The 25302-nt window shown below is 36.7% G+C and overlaps 1 protein-coding gene across 1 annotated transcript in view; it reads right to left on the reverse strand.

Annotated features, from left to right (window-relative positions):
- Window positions 1–233: 233 nt before the first annotated feature.
- The window catches only part of SEL1L3 (SEL1L family member 3), a 29620-nt gene continuing 4551 nt past the window's right edge, over window positions 234–25302 (reverse strand). Inside the window, exons 3-23 of the mRNA XM_018068045.2 lie at window positions 24763–24884; window positions 23317–23432; window positions 22518–22573; window positions 21387–21519; window positions 20696–20828; window positions 19815–19961; window positions 19181–19392; window positions 17455–17634; window positions 16218–16337; window positions 15456–15596; window positions 14322–14384; window positions 13157–13333; window positions 11407–11534; window positions 10683–10766; window positions 8233–8323; window positions 8039–8123; window positions 6061–6170; window positions 4656–4783; window positions 2836–2938; window positions 2669–2741; window positions 234–1504 (exon numbers count right to left, since the gene is read on the reverse strand). Of these exons, the coding sequence (XP_017923534.1) occupies window positions 1335–1504; window positions 2669–2741; window positions 2836–2938; window positions 4656–4783; window positions 6061–6170; window positions 8039–8123; window positions 8233–8323; window positions 10683–10766; window positions 11407–11534; window positions 13157–13333; window positions 14322–14384; window positions 15456–15596; window positions 16218–16337; window positions 17455–17634; window positions 19181–19392; window positions 19815–19961; window positions 20696–20828; window positions 21387–21519; window positions 22518–22573; window positions 23317–23432; window positions 24763–24884 (2572 nt within the window). The 3' untranslated portion in view covers window positions 234–1334. The remainder of the gene's footprint in view (window positions 1505–2668; window positions 2742–2835; window positions 2939–4655; window positions 4784–6060; window positions 6171–8038; window positions 8124–8232; window positions 8324–10682; window positions 10767–11406; window positions 11535–13156; window positions 13334–14321; window positions 14385–15455; window positions 15597–16217; window positions 16338–17454; window positions 17635–19180; window positions 19393–19814; window positions 19962–20695; window positions 20829–21386; window positions 21520–22517; window positions 22574–23316; window positions 23433–24762; window positions 24885–25302) is intronic.

Here is a 25302-nt window from a genome sequence, read left to right on the forward strand (position 1 = left end):
GTTTATCATCTAAACCTGTCCCAGTTTTAATACAGATGCATACTGCTTTTCTTTATTAGGTGATAAAAGCAAAGTTGAAAGAGCTCTTGAAATATCCATACATTTGTGTTAAGGAATTTGAAGTAATTAAATTTATCAAATTTTGCAACTCAAAACAGACTCAAAAATAATGGGAATCCATTTGCAATGGACTGGTGCTTTAAAAGAAATTCTTCCACATACAGGCTGAATTAGAAAAATATTTTTATTTACAAGAGTAAATAATGTAGTGCAAGGCGAGTGGATTTAACCCTCAATAATGCATAGATTGATGCAATTTAGTTTGTGATCTACATCATTTTGCAGAGGTGATTGCACACCTGCTATAAAGGTTAGACCTCTCCTATAGCCACTTTACAGATAGCTTTAAATCAGACAGAAGGTATTTGCACTCCATACATGTTATCCATCTATCCCATCCAACATTTATAAAATTAAATAGGTGCCTTTAAGAGTTACTGTAAAACACAAAATAAATCCTTTCCAGTGTTATCTATGGAAGAATCCAAAACCAAAATGTTTGTCCAATTTGCGTCACCTGATCACACTTAAATGTTTTTTTATTTATTCATTAGGGGAGCTACTTGCTCTAATCAGTTACTCTTGGCAGGGAAGGAAATATTCTGTTGTGTCCACCAGGGAACTGCTGATGCTTGTAAAACTTTGACTAGGGCTTAGCCAGCAGAACTACTATGTTATGACCATATTGCAAATATTCCTGGTGTGTTTTCTTTCAAAATAAAACACTTTTTGCATAGAAAAAAATAGGACGCAATATAAAATACAAACCCCCTAAATGTTACCATTGCATGCATTAAAGTCCTGGCTGCTGTGCCACAGAACTTGGAAAGTGCTGGTCATTGGGTTTCACTTTTATGTAATTTCCATGATTCCAACGTGGAAAACTTTGGTAACTTGACCAATAAATAAGCTCAAATACAGTAAAGGCAATTTAATAAGAGATTAGATATGTAAGTAAATCTTCTTCATCAAAACCTGTGGGATGTTTTCTCATTCTTCAATTAGGCAAAGACTCTGCATATTTCCTTCCAGGTCCTTCAATGATCATGTGTTTGGTATAGTGAGATACTCTGCATTATCTGTTTGGAGTGTTAAATAAATTATAGGGATGGTTTTCCTCTATAACAGAGAAATCAGATCAGTGAATTTCCCTACAAGTTCAGCTGTTGGATTGCATTATTAATGTCATGTACAGGGTTGGTTGCCAGTTCTTAGATTTGTAGTTGTTCATATCCCATCTTCCCAATGGATGTCAACCTTAAGAAAACTATGCTTCAGCTTGTAACAAGAGGATTCTGAGGGTTTGACTCCTGCTGTACTAAATCATTTGAAAAAGTAGTTTCATCTTGCTGTACAAGTCTGGCAGCATCCTCATTGCTATTCCCTGAGGAAGAAGGGGCATCATCTGACAACGGTTCTGATCTTCTTCCAGGAGAATTACGGACTTCAGAAAAATGTCAAAAGAAATTATTAAAAAATACCCCACTGTGCCTAGGAAGTCTATTAATCAATATTTAAATATTATGTGGATATAAAGTTACATACAAAGATAATATTCAAAGATTAGGAAACATTGAAAGAAGAATATCTAACTATATGCTTTATACATATGTTGCATGATTCCCAACTTACATAAATTATAGTAGTAAGAAAAGAAAGCAAGATTTCAGAATTACTTCCATATTCAGCATATTACTCACAGCTACATGTCTTAATTCAAATAATCTTTTGATTTAATGGTGTTGGGTTTTGTAATACTATTTCCTATAGGTTTAGGTTGTCAATGTGTCAGAAAACATTATTTTCTGACATAGGATTAAGCTGCCTATTTGGGTTAAAACACAATGTAAGAAAATTTATTTAATGGAAGAAATTATTTTCATAACTGGTCATATTCATTTCACAATTTCCTTATTGAGAACAAGTCTTGTGATTTGAATTGAAACAATTGATTGAAGTTGAAAGTGCTTTTTAGACGATTCCTCATCATTTTTGTATGTGATGGTAGGGGTTTTCTCCCCGTTCATCAGCAATGTTGTTTTGTCTCTGATATCTCTTTCAATGTGGTAAAAAAAGTGATGTGAGTGTCAACAGACTGAAGTCTGGCATTTGATTTTCTGTCCCTTAATATTCTCCATCCCACCAGAAAAGACAACATAGAGCAGAACTTTCTAATTTAGGACAGGAGAAGTCTGCAACTCCTGACTAAATGCATTTACTGATTCTGTTACTGGCCAGAAAAGGCTGAACTGACTCTTCCTAAGTTACTCCAAAGTACCAGCTCTTGGAACCATACTTTTTCTCTGAATGGAGGAAATCAAAGTCATATAATTAACAATACTGCATGTTGAGAGATGGGAAATAATCTCATGCACTTAATGTTTTTATTAACCACCTTCTCTATCAAGGGAAATTCTCCAGAAACCTTAGAGCTAAGCTTTGCTTCACACACCCCTTTTCAACAACAAAAAAATTACTTGCATGTCAAAGAAGCTACTGTTCAGAGGTACCTCTCTCAAACCTAGAATTCCTGCCTTTATTTCTGAAGTTTTTTCCAAAATAAAAAGATCACTCCTCTTTCTTCAGTTTTGCTGTGACACATACTTACCAGATAATGACTGAAAAGACTGCACTGCAAATGCAACAAGAATCGATAAAAGAAAGGTTCCCATGAAGTATATCTGTGACAGTAATTTAAAAAACATAATTAGAGCAGTGCAAAGCCAAGGCAGTGTTCCAAATGAACTGTACATGTATTAAAAGAGCAATACATACCAGAGTAGACTGTAAAATATTGTTCCAGACAACTCTCATGTAAAAATAAAGCAATGCTAATGAGCATGGACTGATTGATTCTTGGTTACTACTATTCCAACACCTACAAGAAGAAGATTAAAACAACTCATTAGTCCTCCTCTACAATTCTGTGGTATCAGTCATCTGGGAATCTCAATGGGTTTGCAGAAAACCTCAGTAACCCAGAAAAACAAATAAATATCATCATCACTACTTCACAGATGGTGAAGAAAAATTCAGAGAAATTCCAGATTAAATTTATTAAGCATAGAATACCTTACCGTAGGAGCGTATTTTTTATATTCTTATTCGTCAGCAATGGGTCTAAGCATCCAAGCTATGCTTGCCAAGCAGTCAGAGTACAAGTTCTACTAATGTGTAGACAGCAGTAGGACTTGATTTAAGACTATATGTACAAAATTTAGTTGCCTAAGCAGGATGCTAGTGCCTAAACCTCCTTTAGAGACAATGGAGTACGACAGTACAAGCAGTTAGAGCTTGAAGAGTGCTTTAGCTGACTAGCACAAGGTACCTCCTGTGGGGTGAGCTGAGCAGCTCTCTCAATTAGGACTTTACCTACTAGGGGAGTTAAGAAAGTTAAATCACAGGCACCTATTTTAAACTTCAAATGACTCTTTTTACCAAGCTGAGGAAGGAGGGGTGTATATACAGAAATATATAGAAATATAAATTTTCTCTATACATTTTATTATAAATATACATATAAATTAGTTATAAAGTTATAAATTATATATATATATAATATATATTGTAAAAATATAAATATATAAAAGTACATGCCCTTCTGGACGAAAGTGTATGATGATGGAAAAACCCTTCAGCACTGTCAACTCTGGAATTATTCTCGCAACAAAGCAGATGGATTCAGCTCAAGTGAAGGCAGAATTCAGACTCAAGCTTACAATCCCAGATGGTCCAGAACCCTTGTTTATCTAACCAGCAGTCTCATATGGAATAAAAGTAATTTAGGGTACAAGTTCAGGCTAACTGCAGTGCAGAACAATTTCAGCAGATTTTGGTGAATAGACAAATGAGGTTTTAATGTTGGTATCATCTCCACTTTTTTGGGGTCACACAACACTCAGTAGAAAAACAGATGACAAACCACTCATTCTTGGTTCACAGCGTCATGTATTAAACATTAGCTTCTCCTTCTTTAAATATTTGAAAGGCAAATCCACCAAAGTTTAAGCTTCCCATTCCCACTGTGCTTTCCAACACATGTTGCTTTACCCGGATAAAGGAAACTCAAGTTCTGTACCGGAACCAGAGCTCACTAGGTGGTTTGTGCATGAATAGTGCTGGCACAGGTAGTTCAGGCAGCAGACCTGTACCCTTCTCAGAAATCTAGTGCTCTGTGCTCTGTAACAGGCTGGAACATCTTTGCAGAATCATTAAGGAAGGAGTGCTTCTTTCCTTACACATTTTAAAGTTCTGTATTAAATTATGCTATATTTATCATTGAAATGTTGGTTTGAACTGCACACAAACCACCAGTGCCTAACTTAGGAACTTAAATATATTGAACTAGAAAAGACCTCCTGGATCATTAAATCCAGTCCCTACTATTCCAGGTAACCACATGTAATCAGGTCTCTTTAACAGGCATAAACTGAAACATATTTAGGGAATTTAAGCATTTTGAGTATGTTGACCTTAACCTGCCTTAAATCATACAAATTAACAAAGTTAATAATTACAGGAGTTGCTGTTCTCCAGAGTAAATGTTACTTACATGGAAAATCAGAAGATGCTGATTAAGGGGGAAAAAGACTCACCTGTAATAAAGTTCCTGAAGAAGTGATGTATTACTAGCATGCAATGCTTGATCAATCTCCAAGTGATCCAGAATGTAGGAAGGTATGGAGTTGCCCTCTTCTACGACAAGGGCCAAATTAAAGAAACCCTAACAGCAAAAAAAGCATGCACGCTTTTTAACCATCAAATTTTCATGTGTATATCTAAACATCAAGAATCTAAATAATTATAACTGCCTTCTATAAATTAATTGAATACAATGTGATATTCACTGAATAATTATGAGACCCTTTTCTCCTAACCATAAACACAGGTAAATACTGAAAACGCAAAAGAAGCATTTAGATGTTGTGACACTATTTTCATAGAAACCATCTGGAAAAAGACATAAGCTTTATAGTTTTTAGTTGCTCTTTAAACACAGTCACTATATCAAACTGTCATCTTTTATCTACTGTAGAAATACAGACTGAAAGCAGAAATGGATTTTTGTTCTGTTCAATTCCCCTCCAGCTAGCTCCACAGATCAACAGCATCTGAACAGTGAAAGTGAGAGTGGAAATTTCCTCCAGACAATTTAAGTCCTTAGTCTTAACAGTTTTGCCTACCTGGACAGGTCTTATGCATCCCTATGTCTCTTTAGAGCCGTGAAAATGAACACACATGAGACATATCACAAGATTCCCCATTAGTTTGGTTTTCATACTTTATAGTAACTGTTCATGTATCTCTTCTCTCCTTTGGTAGTTTAGCAGTAATGTCTCGTCCCAGTATCCTCAAAACAGAACCCAACTATGCTACCTCTAATAATTTCACATACAAGATACTGTCTAGAGACATTGGTACAGGGACACGGAGAACAGAATACTACAACTAGGACAGTTTAGGGGGATCTGAAGACAGGAAACTCAGTGTTGAAACACTGCATGTCTTTGGTAATGTGATATGGTGAATCTTTTAAATATAAAGCATTTTAAGATGAAACCTTTGTGGCAAAAAAAATTCACCCTAGGATTTACTCAACATACCAAGGGAAATAGGCCAGTCTCTTTTTTATATCCTAAAATGGCAGGGGATAGGATTGGGATAGAATTCAGCAGTCTATTAATTCATCCCCTTGTAATAGCAAAAATGCCAAGGTCACAACTGGGTCAATTGTGCCAAGGCAGGTAGCACTGAATTAGGCCATTCACCTTTAAGCTGATAAGACAGCCTAATTCTAGGACTATCCATCTATGCTAAGTTTACCCCCTATTATAATGAATCAGCAACTACTGACTTACAAGGTATTCTGAAATAATTGTAACTTTAACTAGCAGGTTTCTTCAGTGCAGATGTAGCCAAGCAGAAGAACCAGTCTCAGCTAAATTCTCAGATTGTTCTAAACTCCAATGTTTTATAAACACTCCACAGCTGCAGACCCACCTGTGAATCTCCCTCCAGTGCAGCTTGTGCGTACATCCGCATTGAGAGCTCCAGGTCTTTAGACTGGTTCTGGTAACCATAGTAGTAGAAATCACCCATCTTCAAATAAGCTGTGCAAGAAACCAGTAGAAGATAATTTAGAATATTTGTAGGAATAGAATTAACCAGCTATTAATGTGACGGAGAAGTTAACAGTAATTATATTTAAAGCACAATACTAAAAAACAAAGGTACTCTTTCCCTCTGGTTGTCTGTGTGGATACTTTACATCAGCCTCTCACTGAAAATATTTATCCTGGATGAAATTTTTCATGGTCTAGAAGGAATCAATGTCCAGAAAATACTTGACAAATATCTTTCTGTGATATTGCACAGTAATGAAATGCATCGAAAGATAAGGCACTTACCCAGACAGGAGCAAGCATGCCATTGCACTAAGCTATGCTAAGGAGTTTAAAAACTCCCAGAACTCCCAGGACTGTGCCTACACTTATCTCACCTAAACTTTCCTCAAATGGGTTGAAACATTTCTACACCTTGCATTGTGTGTCTGTAGCAGCTGCCTAGAAATCTCACCTGCTTTTTGCAGTGGACTATAGCAGAGCTCTTCAAGGAAGCAAGGTAGTTACCAACCCAACAGCAAAGGCAGAAAGGCTACATGGACAGGCTGGCACGGATGCAGAGTGGAAGGCCATGAATGCTGTAGTGAATCATCAAGAAGAGGGATCCCCTCAACTATACCAATGGCATCATTCCAGGCCTGGCCCGGAGTGCACTCTGCAACAGGCAGTGAATTTGAGGTCACCCTGCATTGCACTGATAAGGTAGCCCTGGAAATCTCCACTACCAGGGTTAGACTCTTCATCTCAGGCCCTACACTGGGGATTTGATCCTCCACTACTGCAGAGAAGGGTCTGAGATAAAACTCCCCTTCTGTTACTGATGTAAGGAAGAGATAGAGTAATAAAATTCTACCTCTGTTGAACCCAGCAAGTCTTTTCTCCTTTACTTGAATGGAATCACAGTCCCACCCCACGAGTCTGACCTTCAGAAGTTTCTCTAATGTAAGATTGTACCAGTGGATCTACCGAAGAGTCAGGTGCTAAGGAGCTAAGGTGCCTACAAGCTCCTCAGTAAAGCTAAGAGGGCTTGTCAGCTCCTGTGGCCTCAGGCTATATCAATGTTAAATTTCCACACATTTAAATTTTTCACACTGTGTATTTAAATGAATAGCTTGACTTATTTTTACACTCCACTTTTTCACATGCTTATTACAAACCATTTAAATGCTCTTGTGAGACAATCAGATCAGTGTTTTCAAATGTTCAGTAATGCTTTCAGAGGCACTAAGACGGCTCAGTTACTAAAGTCATAGATGTAGTAAAGTTTAAGGCCTGAGGAATGTAACTTATATGTAAATAGATCTTTTTTTTTAACAGAGAATCCTTTAGTTCCCCAAGGTAAGCTCTGCCAACATTGATAAACTCTGTACCCTAACAGAAAAACTAGTAATAAATTAGATAAGGAATCCTTTAGCCTTTATTAGTTTCTCATGACTCAATTATGATACAGAAGTATATTTGCTCTTGGATTTTCCCTTTGATAAACTAAACAGCGGGAACTCCTAAAGTCTACTGCTATCTTTTTTTCTTAAACTTTAAACTTCTTAAACTGAGTCAACTGCTCAAACTCCTGAATATCTAGCTCCTCCTCAGGGCTTAGCTTTTTTATTTTATTCAAATTTTATACATTTAATGCCATAAGAAGGAAATTTTCAGAAAAGATGTGCTGGAACACAACACGTAAGTTACCTTTCCTCCCCTGAAATTCCTATCAAAACATTAAAAAAGGAAATGCATGATTAACAGGGATTAATCTTCCCTTAACTTGCTCACTCACAAAGAAGTTGTGACAAACACAGTTTTTGAAATTTAAAAAAAAGCAAAATTAAAATTGAGAAAGAATTTCTTATACATACCAAATGATGGGGCATTGACTTGAGAAACAGAGAAATTGTAGTATCTCCAAACACAATCAGTTGCTAGGTATTTCCTTGCTAGGTCCTTTAAAGAAAATAATTGATTCTTTAACATCACAGGTAAGAGAGTAGGATCACATTATAATTAACAAGTGTTCCTTTTGGGATAATAAGTTGTGAATACATTTACTCACTGGTCTTTCTTCACAGATGTGTGCTAAATTTGACTGTGACACTTCAATCCCAGTTTCAGCTGCTAAAACATAATGCAGCAGAGCTTCATGCCTAATGTTAGATAAAATAAATTAATGAAAAACCTAGCAAAAATAACATGCATTTTAGTTACAGTTAAAAAAACCCTGAAAGCACTAAATAAATTTATAAAATCACCTATGAGCGAACTTTTGGTACAAAGTTTAAGAGCAAGAGTTTGGGAATCCCAGGCAACAGCGACATATACTGGCAGTGCTCGGCATAACCAGCCATGCTGGACCTCAAGAATTTGCAGCCTTTTCCCTCTTGCATTGCAGCTAGAATAACTGGAGTGTGCATTTACTCCAAGTGCCAGACTGATGATAAAGGAGAATTGATACTAAGCCCAACTATCTATCTAAACGTTTCAGATAAAACATTCTTAAAAGACTCAAAAAAAAAAAAATCTGTAATTAACTTAGCTGTGTATGTATCTAACATTCATCTGAATACTTCTTTGGTATGCTTTACTGTGTTATTTATATGACTTATTTTGTCTTGTCTTGGGCTTTTTGAAACAGGATTTGTCTCTCATTATATTTGAATGTGTGAATTAAACAAATCTCAGTCTCTTTAAGGACTCTCAGCACCTCACTGACTGTAAAACAAGTAATAAAAGCTAATACTGCATTTGCACTATAGCAATTTGGTATTGTGATACTAGAGGTGAGCAGCTCTCATATTCTCTGTCACTCATCTATTCCATATTATGAAGACTACACATTTAAAATTAAGAGGAAGTCTTTAAAATAACGTGTGTACTTTCAAAATTACAAGATAAACAAAAAACCCACTTGGTGTACTTTTTTCCTACTAAAGTTTCCTATTAAAGGGTCATGCTTCCAATGATTTTCCCCACAACACAAAGCTAATACCATGGCAAGTTTCAGGTTTCAATGGCTTGTTATACTGGAAGCAAACATGGTCAAATACACATTTGACTTCAAGAGTAGGTGCTTAAGCAAAGAAACTTTAAAAGAAATTGTGAAGGCAGTTCTCCTGCAGTTCACTCCTGCAGAATTAGCAGGTGTAATCTCCTGTTTCCCAACTATTTCTGCAAGATTACAAATTATTCCTTGCACTTGCCCTATAAAAACATCTAGGACAAGGGAGACCTGAGACTACAGAAAGAATTTGGGATTCCTAAACTGGGAAATTGATTCATCTGATTCTTAGGTCTCAAAGGGCAATTCAGAAAAGAAATTACATTTAAAGCCTTTAAATCGGCCTGGGAAGATCAAACTGCCAGTACCGTGTACTGACAGATGTGCAGAACATGTCTGCAAACACCAATGACTGAAGAACACATATTACTTGGTCTGGCTGGCAGTGCAACAATTTACACCTATGCAAGGTACATGAAGAGTTGTTCAGAAGCAAACATTTCAACGTGAACATACTCCTAAACCCAGAGATGAGTAGGATCAGTATTTATAAGTAACTACCCAAACACTCCCAATTATTGGCATCTTAAGTGGTGCTCCAGCAGATTTTTCATCCTAGCTGTTGAGCCCTGACTTTCTGGAATCTTAATGCTCTACCTGTAATCTACCTGTGGACACTCATGCTGCTGCAAAGTGAGTTAGGCAGAGTCACAGGCTTGTACAACAGAATATACTACAAAAATATCAACAGTTTTTCAGAGTTGAAAATTGAGCTCAAGCCTCAGGAGAAATGTCTGTGATGGACTGAGTAAAAAGACACTTCTAGGAATTGGTTACTCCAGAACAGTCCACTGACAGTTCCTTGTAGCTCTCCTAAGCCTGAAGCATTAATTAAGTACTCACAGGGGGACACTGCAGGATTAATAAGCCATTGTTTTAATCACATATGACAGTCTGATGCCTGTACATACAGTATCTGATGCTCATGCCTCCAGCACTAACCTGGAGGCTATTTTGAAACCTCTTGACTGGCTTATTGGATATTGGAGCCTCCTATTTTACTTACAGAAAAGATAATATTAACCATATACAAAAAAATTAACAAATCTAATCCACCAGACTGAGTTTTCATGACATGGAATAATACAGAAAAGAGAAAGCAAAATATGGGGTTTGGAATAAAGAGAATTTTAAAAGTGAAAGGTGCTCCTCTGGTTAATCCAGTGCACCTCACAAGCCACAATACTATGGGTTGAAAACCATGATCAGCTGATTCAACTATTTCACTTTACAAACTCCTTATTTTTCCCTTGATGCTGTCAGAACTGTTGAATTACGCTTTGGGTCAACTCCTCCTTCCCTTTATGTCAATGGATGTTTAGCTATGAATTTCAGTGGCGCTACTATTTCTTTTTTTCTTTGAGGTGATCCTGAATATTAATTATTTTATCATGCTATAAGTAAATGAAAAATAGAAAATAAGCTAAAAGGGAACAGGAGAAACATACCATGAAAGTTCCAGATAAGCATTGAGGGCTCTTCTGATTACATGACCTAAGTAGCCATTCTTCTCTGCAATGTGTTTTGCCCATCTGTGGAAATGATCAAACAAAAACCAACAGTTGAGCTCCAGTAATGTAATCCCAACTCAAGCAGATTCAAAGAATACAAAAAGATATGGGATCACCTTCTGACTTCTTCTGTAAAACAAACTATGGGATTTAATTGTAATTGCTGCGTCAGTCTTGTAACAACTGACTGAATGAGAACATGATGTCCATTCATCTCTATGAGCATATTAGAGACATCCTGGTTTTTCTTGGCAATTTTTTTTGGAGAAAACGAACATAAGTTAAAAAGTGCTGTCAGTAGTTATCTGCCTCTTTTTCCCATGCAAAATACCAGTTCTACCACATTAGGAGTCTGACATTTCTTGAAAATCCAAAAAGTAAGGCTTTGTTAGATACCAAGTTGTTTGATACAATCTCTACAAGTTGTTCTGGAAAACATAAAAAGTACTAGAAGTACTCAATATCTTTCAAAATCTACTGGTCATTTAAATAATACACATGCTTATGCAGATCAAACATTACTGTAGAAGAACCTTTTGTCAACGAGGTAAGCACCGTGAAGTACAAGACTTTATTTAGACTATGGACTTAAAAATCACCAGCAATGACAATATTCACATCAGAATTATACTGTCATTTAGTAAATGGTCTCATTCCTTACATTACAGCTTTTTCTGGATCTCTAGGGAAGTCTTCCATATTTCCTGTGATGTAGTAGAGAGAGCACCGTAAAGTCCCTTCTATATGTCCTCCTTGGGCAGCTTTATAGAAATAGCGTGCAGCAACTGTCTGTGAAGAAACAAGAGACAATTAGCAACTCTGCACTACTAATATTTATTGAGATTTTTTTCCTCAGGACTTGTTTCATCAGACGAATTAAAACAGGCAATTGGCTAATGAAGGCAAGACAGTTTAGCTACTTTTAATGTACTTAGATGAAATTAACCCCTTTCTTCTAACTATTTAATAGTTTAGGCTGGAAGAAGTTTTGAAAAACATATATTCTGGTAATATAGGGAATGACAAATAGAAAAGTGTCTAAATGTATAACTAATACCCGGCGGCATAAAAGTCTTGTGCACACTGACAGAAGTAAAATTAGTTATTCGCTAGTAGGAAGATTAACAAGGGATCCTGGAGAACAGGACTTCTGCTCTGGCGATGCCAACTGATGGCTGTGGAGCAGCAGCAATACTCAGTATGTCCAGCAGTGCACAACCACTGTGCTCAAATCTTTGAAACTGGTTTATAAAAGATAACACAGACTGAGTAAGTAAGGCCAGAACTGCAGAAGTGGGAGGGTTGTGTGGCTCTCCATGTTTTACCCTCAGAAACTCTAATCTATGAAGTAAAACAAAACAGCATACAGCCTGAAATAATTTATTTCAGGAAATTATTAACCATCAATATATGTTTTCTGTGATTGAGCATAGACTTCAGAGTATCCATCATAGCCATAACTTCTCCTTGCCCTTGGTTTTGGTGATTAAAGAAACCTGGTCACTTTTAGGTGTACTCTTATAATCAGTTCGCTTTGAAATGTGTTTTTTGGTCCCTGGGAAAGGAAAATGTGTTTGCCAGATGCACATGTTGTTGAGCACCACTGCTGTTGGAAGCAAAAATGCTCACTGTCTGGAGTTTATCCAGATCTCAGAACTCACAGACCACACTGGAAACATCTTTCAGCTCCAGGTATGAGGTCTGCCTGTGTTTATTACAGCCCACCTCACTGTATTTGTGCTGTTGGTCATAAACTAATTAAACGAAATAAATTAATTAAAATGAATAAATAATTAAAAGAAATATAACTAAAATAGACCCTTCTCATTAGGGGAAAAATTATTTTGCACATATTGAAAAGTTAATGGCTTGTTTCACAAAAAGACAAAATAAAATGCTGCAGTCTACCAGAACTGTAATAAATAGTTACATTTTCAAGTCTGGATTGAAGGCCTTTCACTGCAGTTCTGAGGTTCACAGAAGCTACGTGAATGTAGCATAGCTGTTCATGAGTTTAGGGACAAGGTTGTGCTGCTTTCAGTTACTGTGGAATCCTTTCCCTATATACTTTCCAATCTAAAACTGAGAGAAACCAAAAGATCACATGAAGCGAGAGCACACACTATCTTTCCTGGCTGCTGTCACTAGAAGGAGGAAAGCAAAGGCAGTTATTGGAGGAAAACCTGAACCTGTTTTGTTTCTAAATTGAGGGAGTACAAACACATGCACATAATTTTGACTATTTGAGTAACATCTCTAAGCAATCTGACTGAATCCCCCAGTAAAACCTTCCTTTGTGATAAAAGGTATCAAAATCCAACGCAGAGTGAACACAACAATCTCAAGAATGAAGTAAAACCTTTTAAACTGGGTCCTAATGTAAGAAATAGTAATGCTAAATATTTACTCACTTGATTTCTACCAGGTACTCCAGGGTAAATCCCATCTAAATATAGGACACCAAGGTTGTATGATGCATCTGGATTTCCCAATTCTTCAGCTATTAACCAGTGTTTGGCTGCTTTTCTGTAGTCTCTTTTAAAATTGTGGTAATACCATCCCAAGCCATTCACTGCCTGGGGCAAGCCCTGATGGAAGAAGAAGAGCACCCTCAGGTCACACATTTGATTCTGCTTTGGGTCACTTCTGCAACTAAGGTTTTTTCCCCCACTACTCTTCCTCGTGGCCTCATATTTAGAGTGAGGAATAAGGCTACAGTGTCATCTTATTCATCTCAGCTGTGTCTGCATTCAGATTTTCACTTGTTGACAAGAATAAATTGTGACAAATTTTTCACCTGTTTCCTCTGCAAGGACAAAACAGGACACTTATTGTCCTTGGCAGGATTAGCAATGAAAAAACCCACTTCTTTTAAGCTAGAACATTTCCTTAAGAATAAATAGAAAGCAATGAACACAGAACTTTTTAATGCTGCTTTCAAATTGCATTTGACCAACATCATACAGATCTGCTTAAGATATTGCTATTTGCTATTACCAAGTTGCATTTTTGCATCAATAATTACCGATCAAGAGGAGAAAATCTTTTTGGGACAGTTTTTATTTTTGTTGCAATGAGTCACCACCTCTTTGCACAAACTGGTGGATCATATGGGGTTGGAAGTATGACAGCCTGTTATTAACTTACCCATTAGAAGGTAAAAGCAGTTAAAATTTTCAATAATTATGGTGTTGTTTTTGTATAGAAAATGTGCTCTGGAGCATAAAACCCTAAGTATCTGAGTTCAAGGAGAGTAAGGAAATTGATGTCTCTAAGATTCTTCCTGAGCCAAGGGAATTTTGATCACAGCATGAAAACCACTCAGTTTATTCAAGCCTTTCCCAAACAGGCAGTGGAACAGGTAGTCTTTCCTGTTTCAAAGAAATTATAGAACAGGCATAGAGCTAGTCTCCCAGTTTTGGGAAAATAAGGCTTTTGCCATTCATGGTGAAGACACTGAAGAAGCAACCAGCATTTACACAGAATTATGATAACAGGCATTTTATATAAATCAAAGTTCATTATTATTAGCACCTGGCATAGGACTTCTACAATACAATATTTATTGCATTTTACCTTGGCTGCTGCTTTCTTCATCAATTCCAATGCAAGTTTCATATTCTTTTTCACACCTTGGCCCTAGGAAATGCATATGTGAAACAATAAAATGCAGGCTGATAACAATTCACTTCTGCACATTCAAAATGTCTTTTAACACTGATACTATTATTTACCAGGTGTCACTTGGCTTTAAACAGTTACAACAAAACAAGTAGCTTTGTGTCATCCCTCCTTCACAGCTTTACAAAATCTCAGTGATTCAGTCTAGGAACAATTACTTCAGCAGCATATTCAAGTGATTTTTATGGGTAAATAATATCACGGATCTTTAATTTTTGGCACCTAAGCAAGAATGAATAGCATTCAAAGGGGCATAGGTTGCTCACAGTAAGAGCTCTCAGCTTTCCTGAAAAAGGATGTCAAAGTGTCTCCAGAGGAAATACACAGATATCATGCTTATGATATAAATTAATTCCAAACACGGGTCAAACAGATTATGGGTGCTCAAAATTAACACAATCAAATCTAAAGCAAGCATTTTGTAGAGAACAACCCTGCCCTGTCAAAGAAACGGGATGAAGACTTAATGGTTCTTCACTAATATCTCTAACCTTTAGTGCTCGTGACTGTTTTATGGGTGACACTGCTCAGCTGATATACCTTATCTGACTCAGGTGGGGTTGGTTATGCTTCAGTTTAGCCTCTGCTGTCTAGTGCTTCTAGCAGGATAAAACTAACTGCATGCAGAGACAATTTAATTCCAACTTTAAAAAAAAAATCCTAGAGATCTAATGAAGGGCATTCTAAGAAAGGATCAAATTTTTACCTACATCTCTACACCAAGGCCTATGCCTACTAACTAGTTGGATTTTTGAGGTGACAAGACATTAGGAAAAATTAAGACTCACTAATTGGGTGGTATTTTGATCCTGAATCTGGCTCAGAACAAAGTGACTAAACTACTTTTAACTGTCTCTTCTTAAAATTTTTGTGCCTTTCTGATAAAAAATCAACATTAGCTTCATGTCTAGTGATTGATTTTCAGAGTAAATCTAAAAGCACTTGTATACAGTCTTCACTGCAGACAACTTAGAAACATCATGTCATAGGAATGATTATTTTGAAGTGAAAACATGAAACTTGACTTACCTTAAATAACACAATGGCATAATCATATATTAACACTGGATCTTCTGTTTCTATTGCACCCTTTGCATACCATTCTATTGCAGCTTCAGGATTTTTTGCCACTCCTTGTTGGCCCCAAAACAGCATCTGAGCCAACCGTTGCTAAAAGAAAACAGCATAAGCAGTAATGTTATAAATGCTAGTATTGAAACTGGAATTGCAGGAGCAGACTTTTTCAGCTTAGATGCATTTCAAATGTATTAACAATATATAGTTATACATCCTCAACAGTTTGAAAACGATTGGTTGTCAGGAATATTTAGAGGGCTTCCCTGATATTAAATCTACAGCAGGGATATTTTTACAGCTGTCAGTATCACAGAAGTCTGGATTGATTTAAGTACAGAGATAAGTGATAAACACAGACTTGATGCATGTAAATGGCTCAGAATTACACGTATTGCTGCTGGTCTCAGATCAGCAACAGTAATTGCACTGTATCAAATACAAACCCAGGGAAAAGGATCAGAGAAGGAGGTTGCCAAGACTTGATGACTCTTCCCTTTTGCCTTGCATCATCGTTTTAGCTTTTCATGGTTACTGGATACTATCAGACAGAAACATGGGAAATAGTTCAAGCTCATAAAAAAGAAGCAATTCTGGGTAGAAAGAGAAAACATCTGTCTGCCTTCAGTCTCCTCCAGCACTTTTCTACTAATCCTATAGATGTACATACCTGATGCGTGTCTAAAACCAAGAAAGAGGAAATTTATTACTTTATACCTGTGCAGCTGCATTTCCTCTTGTTGCTTCGTGCTTTAACCACATAAAGACATCACCATTTTCTTTTGTTTGGGCTTTTAGCAGTTCATCATCCATCAGTCTTATAGTTTCAACGAATGCCTGAAGAGTAGGTGAACAGAAAAAAAATTATTACACAATGAATTTACAGATCTGCTACCAAAATGAAAATGCTTTCCATTTCCTGCTTAGCCCTAAAAATTCATGATCCATTCTGGGTTTTAAAATTTTCATCACTCCTCTGATGACCAGTCCATTAACTATTCTTACATTCAATGTAAAAAACACTTACTACTTTGTTACAGTACAAAACTATAAGTCCACTCTACACTGGAAAGGTACACCAAGATATCAACAACTGAAAAGAAACCCCAATCCATCTTTTAGTTTTACATCCAAGTAACAATGACAAAGAACTGCTTTTAAGCCTTTTAAGACTTTCTACTTTCTATAAAAATCTCTTTCAAAAGATAAAAAAAGGCTAGCAGAAAGTTTGATGAAGACCTGCCCCACAGAACTCCATGGTACGTCAGCTGATTTTTAGATTTTCAGCAATCAAAATCTCTCTATTTTCTGTACAATAACCATTCTTTCTGATAAACCAGGATTCTAGCACTAATCTACCTTGAACATTCTTTACAGATAGAGTTGTGTTACTGCTTGTTAAGTAGCTCATTCTAAAATCATTTTATTGTAACTTTACCAGGTAACTATTTAACAACCAACATTTGATTATAGAAAATGTATAAATATGGAGAGGACAATTTATCTCTTGCATGAACTTCATTACGTTTGCCTATTAAAATGGCAGATCAGTTGCTTAATAAACACATCCAATTATATTCATAATTAAAAATCTGAGTGAGGAATTAGGGCCCAAGAAAAACAATTAGACTTTAATGAAAGATAGGCATGTGGACAATTCTGAGGATTTGAGCCTAATTTTGATTTTGATTCCCCCTTGCTAAGAAACAAAGTAATGATACCTACATATAATTTGGGGGATTTTGTAACAATCGTCAAATCATAGAATGATTTAGGTTGGAAGGGACTTTTAAAGATCATTTAGTCCCACAGCTCTGCCATTGGCAGGGACATGGATCAGATGAGCTAATATTTGTAAATCAAGACCAAAATGTTCTGGCCACACAATTAATATTAATACGTGAAAAATAATTTGCACAGAAAACAAATTCAGATGCAGTTATAACTCTTTTACCTGTTCCCCTTTTATATTGTGTTGATCCAGTGATGTCTTTATTGCAATATTACTGTAATAAGCATATGACAGCTCCAAATCAAGTGGATAGTTATTAATGCCTTGATAATGTTTATAGCCAAGATTCATCATAGCAAGTCTCTCATTCCCCTGAGCTCCAACCAAACTATACAGCAGTCCCTGAAAAAAAATCAACAGACATAAACAAGAGTGAATTCATTGCACATCTCACAAATTTAGCACTTTCCAGGAGATTTACAGGGAACAGAGTGTTCATAGTGGTAGCTGATATACTAGCTATACTATGTAAACACAGTTACAGCAAGAACAGCTCTAAAGTAGTTAAAGTGTCTTATCTATGTATAGAAAGACTTGAAAGAAAAACTAGACTGTAAATATTTTGGAAGTATTGCACTTATTCTGCAGTAATTTTTTAATGTAATTTTATTACAGTGTTGTTTATACTCTGACACTTTTTATACCCAGCAGTGACTTAACTAGTCCCCCTGATGCCAAGTGGAGTTTTCACAGTGAATTCAGTGGAAACATATGGAAGTTAATGAACAGCACCTAAGAATTTTACCCTAGGGATCTGACAGGACTAGTAGGACAGGACCTGTGGCTGATAAGGTTTCAGCACAAATCTCCCTTGAGAAACATGTTAATTAGTCTATGTACCACACATTTGCCCAAAACCATTTTCAGCACTACTATTATTTTTCACCTGTATAGATTTAAAAACAACGGTGTTCTATTTGTGCTGGATATTAAATTATTTCCTACGCTATCTGAAGCAGATCCAAAGATGAAATGACTTAGCCTCCATAATTACCACTAGGTATATTCCCTAATTAGGGTATAAAAAAGGTTTCTGTCTAAGGTTTCTTGTGTTTGAAGAATTGCAGGTGAGTTTGAGGTCTCTGATTGGCCTCTCAGAGGTTCTTCTGATTTAGTGTCCTGTAACCATAACAGGGAGACCTGCTATTTTTTAATGAGTGTTTTATATTATACTATTATATCACAATGAAATATCTGTTGGCGATTTTAGTGTTGCCCTCTTCCCATGACATATAAACACCTTCCCTTTATTTGACCTTGAAACTGAATCACATGGAAACATTTCAGTTATTTGCAACCTGCCTAAGAGGTCAGAAGTTCACATACTCTGCAGTTGCTCAGCTGAAGCACAGTCACTTTTTTCCAAAAGTAAACTGTTCTACTTTTGTTACCCTTAATCATTTGACCATAATATACATAGTACCACATTTTTGCACACTGTAAAAAGGGACTTCTTTCCTGACTGTACTATGCACCTTTTCCAATTTATGAGATTTGCCTGATGTAAGATTTTTTTCTTACCCATCTACAGATGACCGTGGGTGTCTCAAGGGCTATTACCTCATCCTAGCTCCACAATGACTAGGAAAAGCTGTACATTCTATGCTTTATGGTTCACTTTAACACCATTTTCAGGTCTTACTAAATCATTGCTTTCCTTGTTCTGGATGAGCAGGATAAAGATTCCGACCACCAAGACTTCATAAAGACATCACTGCTATCAAGTTATTTACAAGTAGCTTTACTGGGAAATCCCTTCAACCACTGACTGGATCTGGGGGCCATTTCAATTTTTTTAATTCAATTGATCATAAATTCATCCCATTTCTAAATTGCCCTTAAAGGTAATTAGTTTCACAGACATAACCACACATACTAAACATACTACCTTTGTATGATCCACGGACACACCGAGCCCCGTTTCAAATATAACTGCAAGGAAATAGGAAGCCTTATGGTATCCACAACAACTGGAATCCATCAGGAGAGGGACAGAGGAGCCCATATTGCTGAGGCCATTGGCACTGGACAGACCTTTCACAACCTTCTCAAATATCCTCCGGCCAACTTCTACAACTGTATCACTTCCATCTTCTAACACTAAAAATAAAATATAGGATGCACAGTTATTGCAAGAGTTAAAATTAGGAATGGATTTCCCCTCCTTAAGTTAATGGGACTGAGACATATTCTGTTATTTCTCATGCTGAACGGTATTCTCAACGCAGACAACTAAAATTCAACCAAAATACAAGGTATTATTCAATAGGAAGGGTGAATAAAAATCCAAAAGACCACCCCAAAGTAACTAACCACTAAAAACATAAGGATATTTCTATGATTCCTTCTACCTAAAAAGCCATCCTTTCATCTGCAGCATATTGTAACATGATATTCCTTTACTAAGTTAGCTGATGTGAAAAAAAAAAGGTATAACACATGAACTGAAGTCAAAGGACACTAACTTACATGACATATATTGTGGAGTTATTCAAGAACAATAAAAAAACCCCCATAATTACCATCTGGACCGCTGAAGTCTATCTCTTGTAACAGTTTGAACAAAGTGTGGTACTTTTCCCTGAGCTCTTTTCCCCACATGAAGGCATTGCATTTGGATATTTCTCCATATTTGTGAATCAGCTCCAAATAATAGTTTTCATAGTAACCTAGAGAAAACAATATATTTAAGATATGAAAGTTGACTTTGCCGGCCTTGAAAACAAGCTTCTGGTAGGAAAAGGATGTTTCTAGGGTAAACTAAAAAGTCATGGACAAGATGGGCACCTTCTTGACACACAGCAGTACTAAAAAGTCCTACAGCTAGCACCACTTAAAAATACATTAAGATTTCTTCTTCCATACTCTGGTCACAATGCATGCAATCAACTGCTAATTAGAAACATAGGCTTGTTTTCAGCACACATTTTAAGACACGTTACTTTTCTTTCACTAAAGCGGATACTTTGATATAAACCTGTTAATTACTGACCGTTAGGCAACTGTGGCAGAAACATTCCCGCAAAACTCATCTATTTTTGGGAAAGGGATTAAAATACATTTGCCTTTAGGGTCGTTTTGAAAAAGAAATGGAAGAAAGGCAATTGTATAGACTACATGTAAGCTTGAAAGTATTTCTTTGTCTCTTTATGTACTTGTCTTATTAGAGAAGACATATCAAGATGATTAAAGTTTGTATTTCACGGTACAAAAGTATTTGCAGGGACAAAACCACAGTTTTAGCTACCAGTAACAAACTAAACTCTTGAAACTGCATTTTTTTCTTGTTATGGCTGAATTAAGTTTACTTTTGATGATTGATATCCAGATTCTTTTAAAAGGAAAGCAAACAGGTCTCCAAGGATGACAGTTTAAAATTCCTGTGTCATAGATCAACACTTACAACTTCTGTGAGATTTTTCGCCTTGCCTTACAATATATCTGTACTCATGAACTATTTCTTGAATGTCCATACATCTCTCGTAGTAGAGTTCAATTTGTTCCACTGTGTCTTTGTCACGAAGAGGATTAGAAATCTATAAAAAGGCAAATGATGGATAAATGTCATCCCTAGTATCCGTTGTTGTCTACGCTCAGCTAGAAAGAAGTGTTGAGGGTAAATAACAAAAGGAAACAGATTATTCACTACAATCAGTTTATCTGGCACATCATGTGTTAGACAACCTAATGGTGGCCACAACAGACTATGACTTTAAACAGTCAGCATAATCCAAAAATCATGGATGAACTTTCAAAAGCGACCAATCCCATGTGACTTTTACCACCAATTTTAACAAAACCATAGATTAATCAAATATGTCCAATACTGTATCATCGGAAAGTGGGAACAAAGCATTAGTGAAAAGAAGTCCTTATTAAATATAGATTCATGAACATTGCTTTATACATTCACTGCCCAAAGCATTAGTGTTTGAAGTGGTAACTAATATTGCTAATAAAGCTAATGTGTTCCTAGATATTATTATGCTTCATAGCAAGTTTATCACTTGGTAAGAACTCCAGTTAAAAAAAATAAAATACAGCCATAGTTGGCTGCTAATATTTAAACATTTCCAAACAGTGCTTTTGCTTACCTGATCTGTTTCCAACACATTGAGACGATAGTATTTCACAGGTCCAAAGAATGCTTCAATACCACTTACATATCCACTGCCTCCAAGAACAAAGTATCCAGCAGTGTCATCATAATAGAAATCTTCCCTAAAACTTGAGAACATAAAAGAGAAGTAAACTGACTATCTAGAGGCATTGTGAAAGAAAAAAAGAAATTAGTATCTCAGAATTTCTGTAACTGACAGTCTTAAACCCATTGCAAGTGTCTTTTTCTTTGTTCATTTGTTTATTCTCAAAATCTACTCTACCATTTAGTGTGATAAATTTTGGAGTAAATTTAACAAATCCCTTGTCTACAAACATATCAAACCAGCAGGGTGTCTTATTTTTCTGACCTGTAAGTATCTTCTGATGTTTTATGCACCATTACCCAACCTCAAAGATTTCAGTTTCACTTCTCCCTTGCACTTTTCTAAAATTGGCATATGAAAATTTAAGTTATATCCTACATTTATTATTTACAATTTTTCAATTTCTGGTTTGTTAAGCATAGCAGAGAAGGAACAATATTGAAGTCTGCCATGCAGTTCACCGTTATGTAGTTTTCTTATTAACAGTGGTTTTTTTTAATTATTTACACAAGAAAGAGTCAATCTTAAATTATAGTGAAAGGGAACAATTAAAGATTCATTTTAAAAAATTATTCAGTTGCTTAGAATAAAGGATTGAGCAAGAATACTTTCAGTAGCAATTTTGCTCTCTAACTAAGCAAAGTAGGTAACAATTTCACTGGTGAAATCCTAGCTCTCTCACAGCAACAGCAAAACTTGACTTCAGTAAGGCCAAAACTTCATTTGAAGACTGATCCTAATGACACCGACCTGGCAATCAGTTTTTAGTGAGGGCTTTCAGACTCTAGTACTGGATCATGCACTGTGTTAACCAGCTTATGGCATTAACAAAAACATTCAGCTCATGCCCAATGTAATCACAGCAATGCAAACTGGTTTTGAAAGCATAGTGTGGAAGAAGACCACAGACATTTTGAAAATCAATTAGAATATCAGTTACGAACTCGTGCTCTCCTTCTGCCATTTTCTGTATCTGAACACATACAAACATTCCTCCACAAAGGGGAAAATGCTGCTTACGTAAAAGATTGATGATGACGTCTTTTCAAATTCTTCCCAACACTGCTTACTTCTATCTAAAAGAACACAGAATATTAATCATAATAGAAGAAATGTTACAGGGTACATTTATTACAGTCTTAAGTTGCTCCAGGGGAGGTTTAGATTGGATACTAGGAAAAATTTCCTCCCTGAAAGGGTTGTCAAGCACTGGTACAGGCTGCCCCTGGAAGTGGTGGAGTTACCATCCCTGGAAGTGTTCAAGAAATTACTGGATGTGGCACTTGGTGATATGGTTTGGTTGACAAGGTCAAAGGTTGGACTCGATGATCTTGGAGCTCTTTTCCAGCCTTAATGATTCTATGATTCTTGTCACTCAATAGATGCAAGACCTTCACCTCAGGGCTGTTCTCAATCCACTCTCTGCTCAGCCCCTATTTGTGCTTGGGATTCCCCTGACCCAGGTGCAGCACCTTGCACTTAGACTTGTTGAATGTCATGAGGTTCCCATGGGCCCACCTCTCAAGCCTGTCCAGGTCCCTTTGGATGGTATCTCTGTCCTCCAGTGTGTCAACCACACACACAGCCTGGTGTCATCGGAATACTTGCTGAGAGCGCACTCAATCCAACTCAGTCAATCAAAGTTAATTTCCCAAAGCTGGATGTCTGAACGTCCCCGGATAACTTCTAGTTTTAGATTTTTCATTCTTTTAGTATGTGAGCATGTACAATTTACAGTATTTCTCTCAGTCTCAGCTATTAATGAATTTGTCAGAGGCATAATGAAATAAGACACATCTCAGCCTTGACCCAAGCATACCTGCCCACCCTTAAAAGAGAGATCCAGTCGAAACCATTGCTTCAGAGGAAGGCTGAAGCTAGTTTTCACTGCAAGGTCATCACCCTTCACGAGATGCATCTGAATATGCACATAACCTGACAGCAACAAAGGAAGAAAAAGGAAATAAACACCACAGAAACATTAACAGTAAGAATGGGTTTCCTAATGTATCATTCACAGTGATTCTGTCCTCTTCATCCTCTTCATCACCAACAGAAATCTGGGCACGCACCAAGCCATACATCAGCTCTCACAGAATCCCACAGACACACACTCCACATTTCAGTTACACATCTCAGATGCTAATGCTCAGCCTCCCATACGAAACCACAAAATGAAAGCCAACTGTCCAAGGGATAAACAGACTAAATAAAAGGCAAACAGGGAGGCTCAAACATCAGAAAGCAGATGTGACTTCCAGTAAAAAGCAGAAAGGAACAGCAGACAACGGTATCCACTCAATAATAACTGGGGGCATGTGAGTGCAATGATCAAGTACAACATGGCTCTACCCTCTCCTATTCGGACCTGCAGAAGCTAGACTCCTGGTCTGAGCTCTTAAGACCAGAACAGGCTATTATGCTAGTCTAGTCTAACACTGAGAACAAAACTGGCTGTAAAACTTCTCCAAGCAAATCTCATAATAAAGCTGATAACTTCCATTTTTGTTTGTTCTTCAAAGAAAAGCATCCAGTTTATAATGGATAAACTAATTATCTAGATTGGTTACAAGACAGAGAAAATGAAAATAGCAAAAATAAGAGAGAGGAAAAGATCAGTTGTGAAACTTGCAAAGAAGGGAGGAAAAATGTATTACGAGAAAGCCAGGTATACACTTTTACAACTCTGCATGCTTATTTCCTCTGTGAGCCTGCCAGCCAGCTCCCAGCTGTTTCCCTGGCCGGAATAGTCCTTTACTGCAAGCATTGAGAGACTAAGACGGTCCTACTACCTCTTAACTTTTTTCTTAATCAGGGAAACAGACTGGGATTCTTGAACACTGAAATGCAGACAAGACCTTGAATCATTTTGTCTTTTTCTAAGGCTACTTCAAATTATAAAAAAATTTCATGTAGTATGTATATAGGAATTAAGAACAATTTAAAACAACACTTTAATAATAAGAACAAAGGTTGTTCATTGAGGTAAGACTGTTTAATCCCAGTGTGTGTTCCTGGTCTGTAAGATTTAGTCCATTCTCCTCACAAAGCAGATATTTCCTGAAGTGAGCCATGCTGTGCAACTATTTCTCAGTTTTCCCCTATTAATTTAGTAGCTACTCTCCTATTGAGACACTATAGTCAAAAAGAAGCATTTTTCAAGGAATCACGTCTGATAACATATTTTTATAAATGTTATTCATAGGCACAGATCTATAAAGACTGTATCAGACCCCTTCTGAAAGCCATTAATAATATCTCTTACCTTCCTCGTTTAGAAACACGGCAGGAGTACCATACATTTCTTTCGAATCAATAAAATAGATTATACCACACAGATCCTTTTCACAGTGATGGAGTAGATACAGCCAGATTGAAACGGTGAACCTGCATGAGCAAAAGCAAACAAAAAATCCACTCCTGATGAAAACTCTCTCTAGTTTGAAAAGCATGCATTTTACTTTAATTTAGCAAAACTTTCTCACACATGTAATCTTTAGAACAGAACACATCCTCTGCAGTGAAAACCTTCAGAATAACCACACTTAACACTCTTGGACCTTTGATCTCTTTTTAACCTAAGACTTTTGTGGTAATGACAGAAGAGAGTAAGGAAGCATTATCTGAACCAATTCCAGAATACCGGGTCAGAGCTACTTCCCGATCCCACATCAACAAGGAACTGAAAATACAACAGAGACAACTTAGAGCCAACCTCCCACATGCAGGCTACACTACAAAATCTCCAGATGCATGGTCTTGTCATCTTGACTGTTGAAGCCAGTAAAAACTTTTGTGTCTTCTA

This window comes from Manacus vitellinus, unplaced genomic scaffold (genome assembly GCF_001715985.3).
Source record: "Manacus vitellinus isolate BGI_N305 unplaced genomic scaffold, ASM171598v3 scaffold_0_pilon, whole genome shotgun sequence".
Taxonomy (NCBI): Eukaryota; Metazoa; Chordata; class Aves; order Passeriformes; family Pipridae; genus Manacus; species Manacus vitellinus.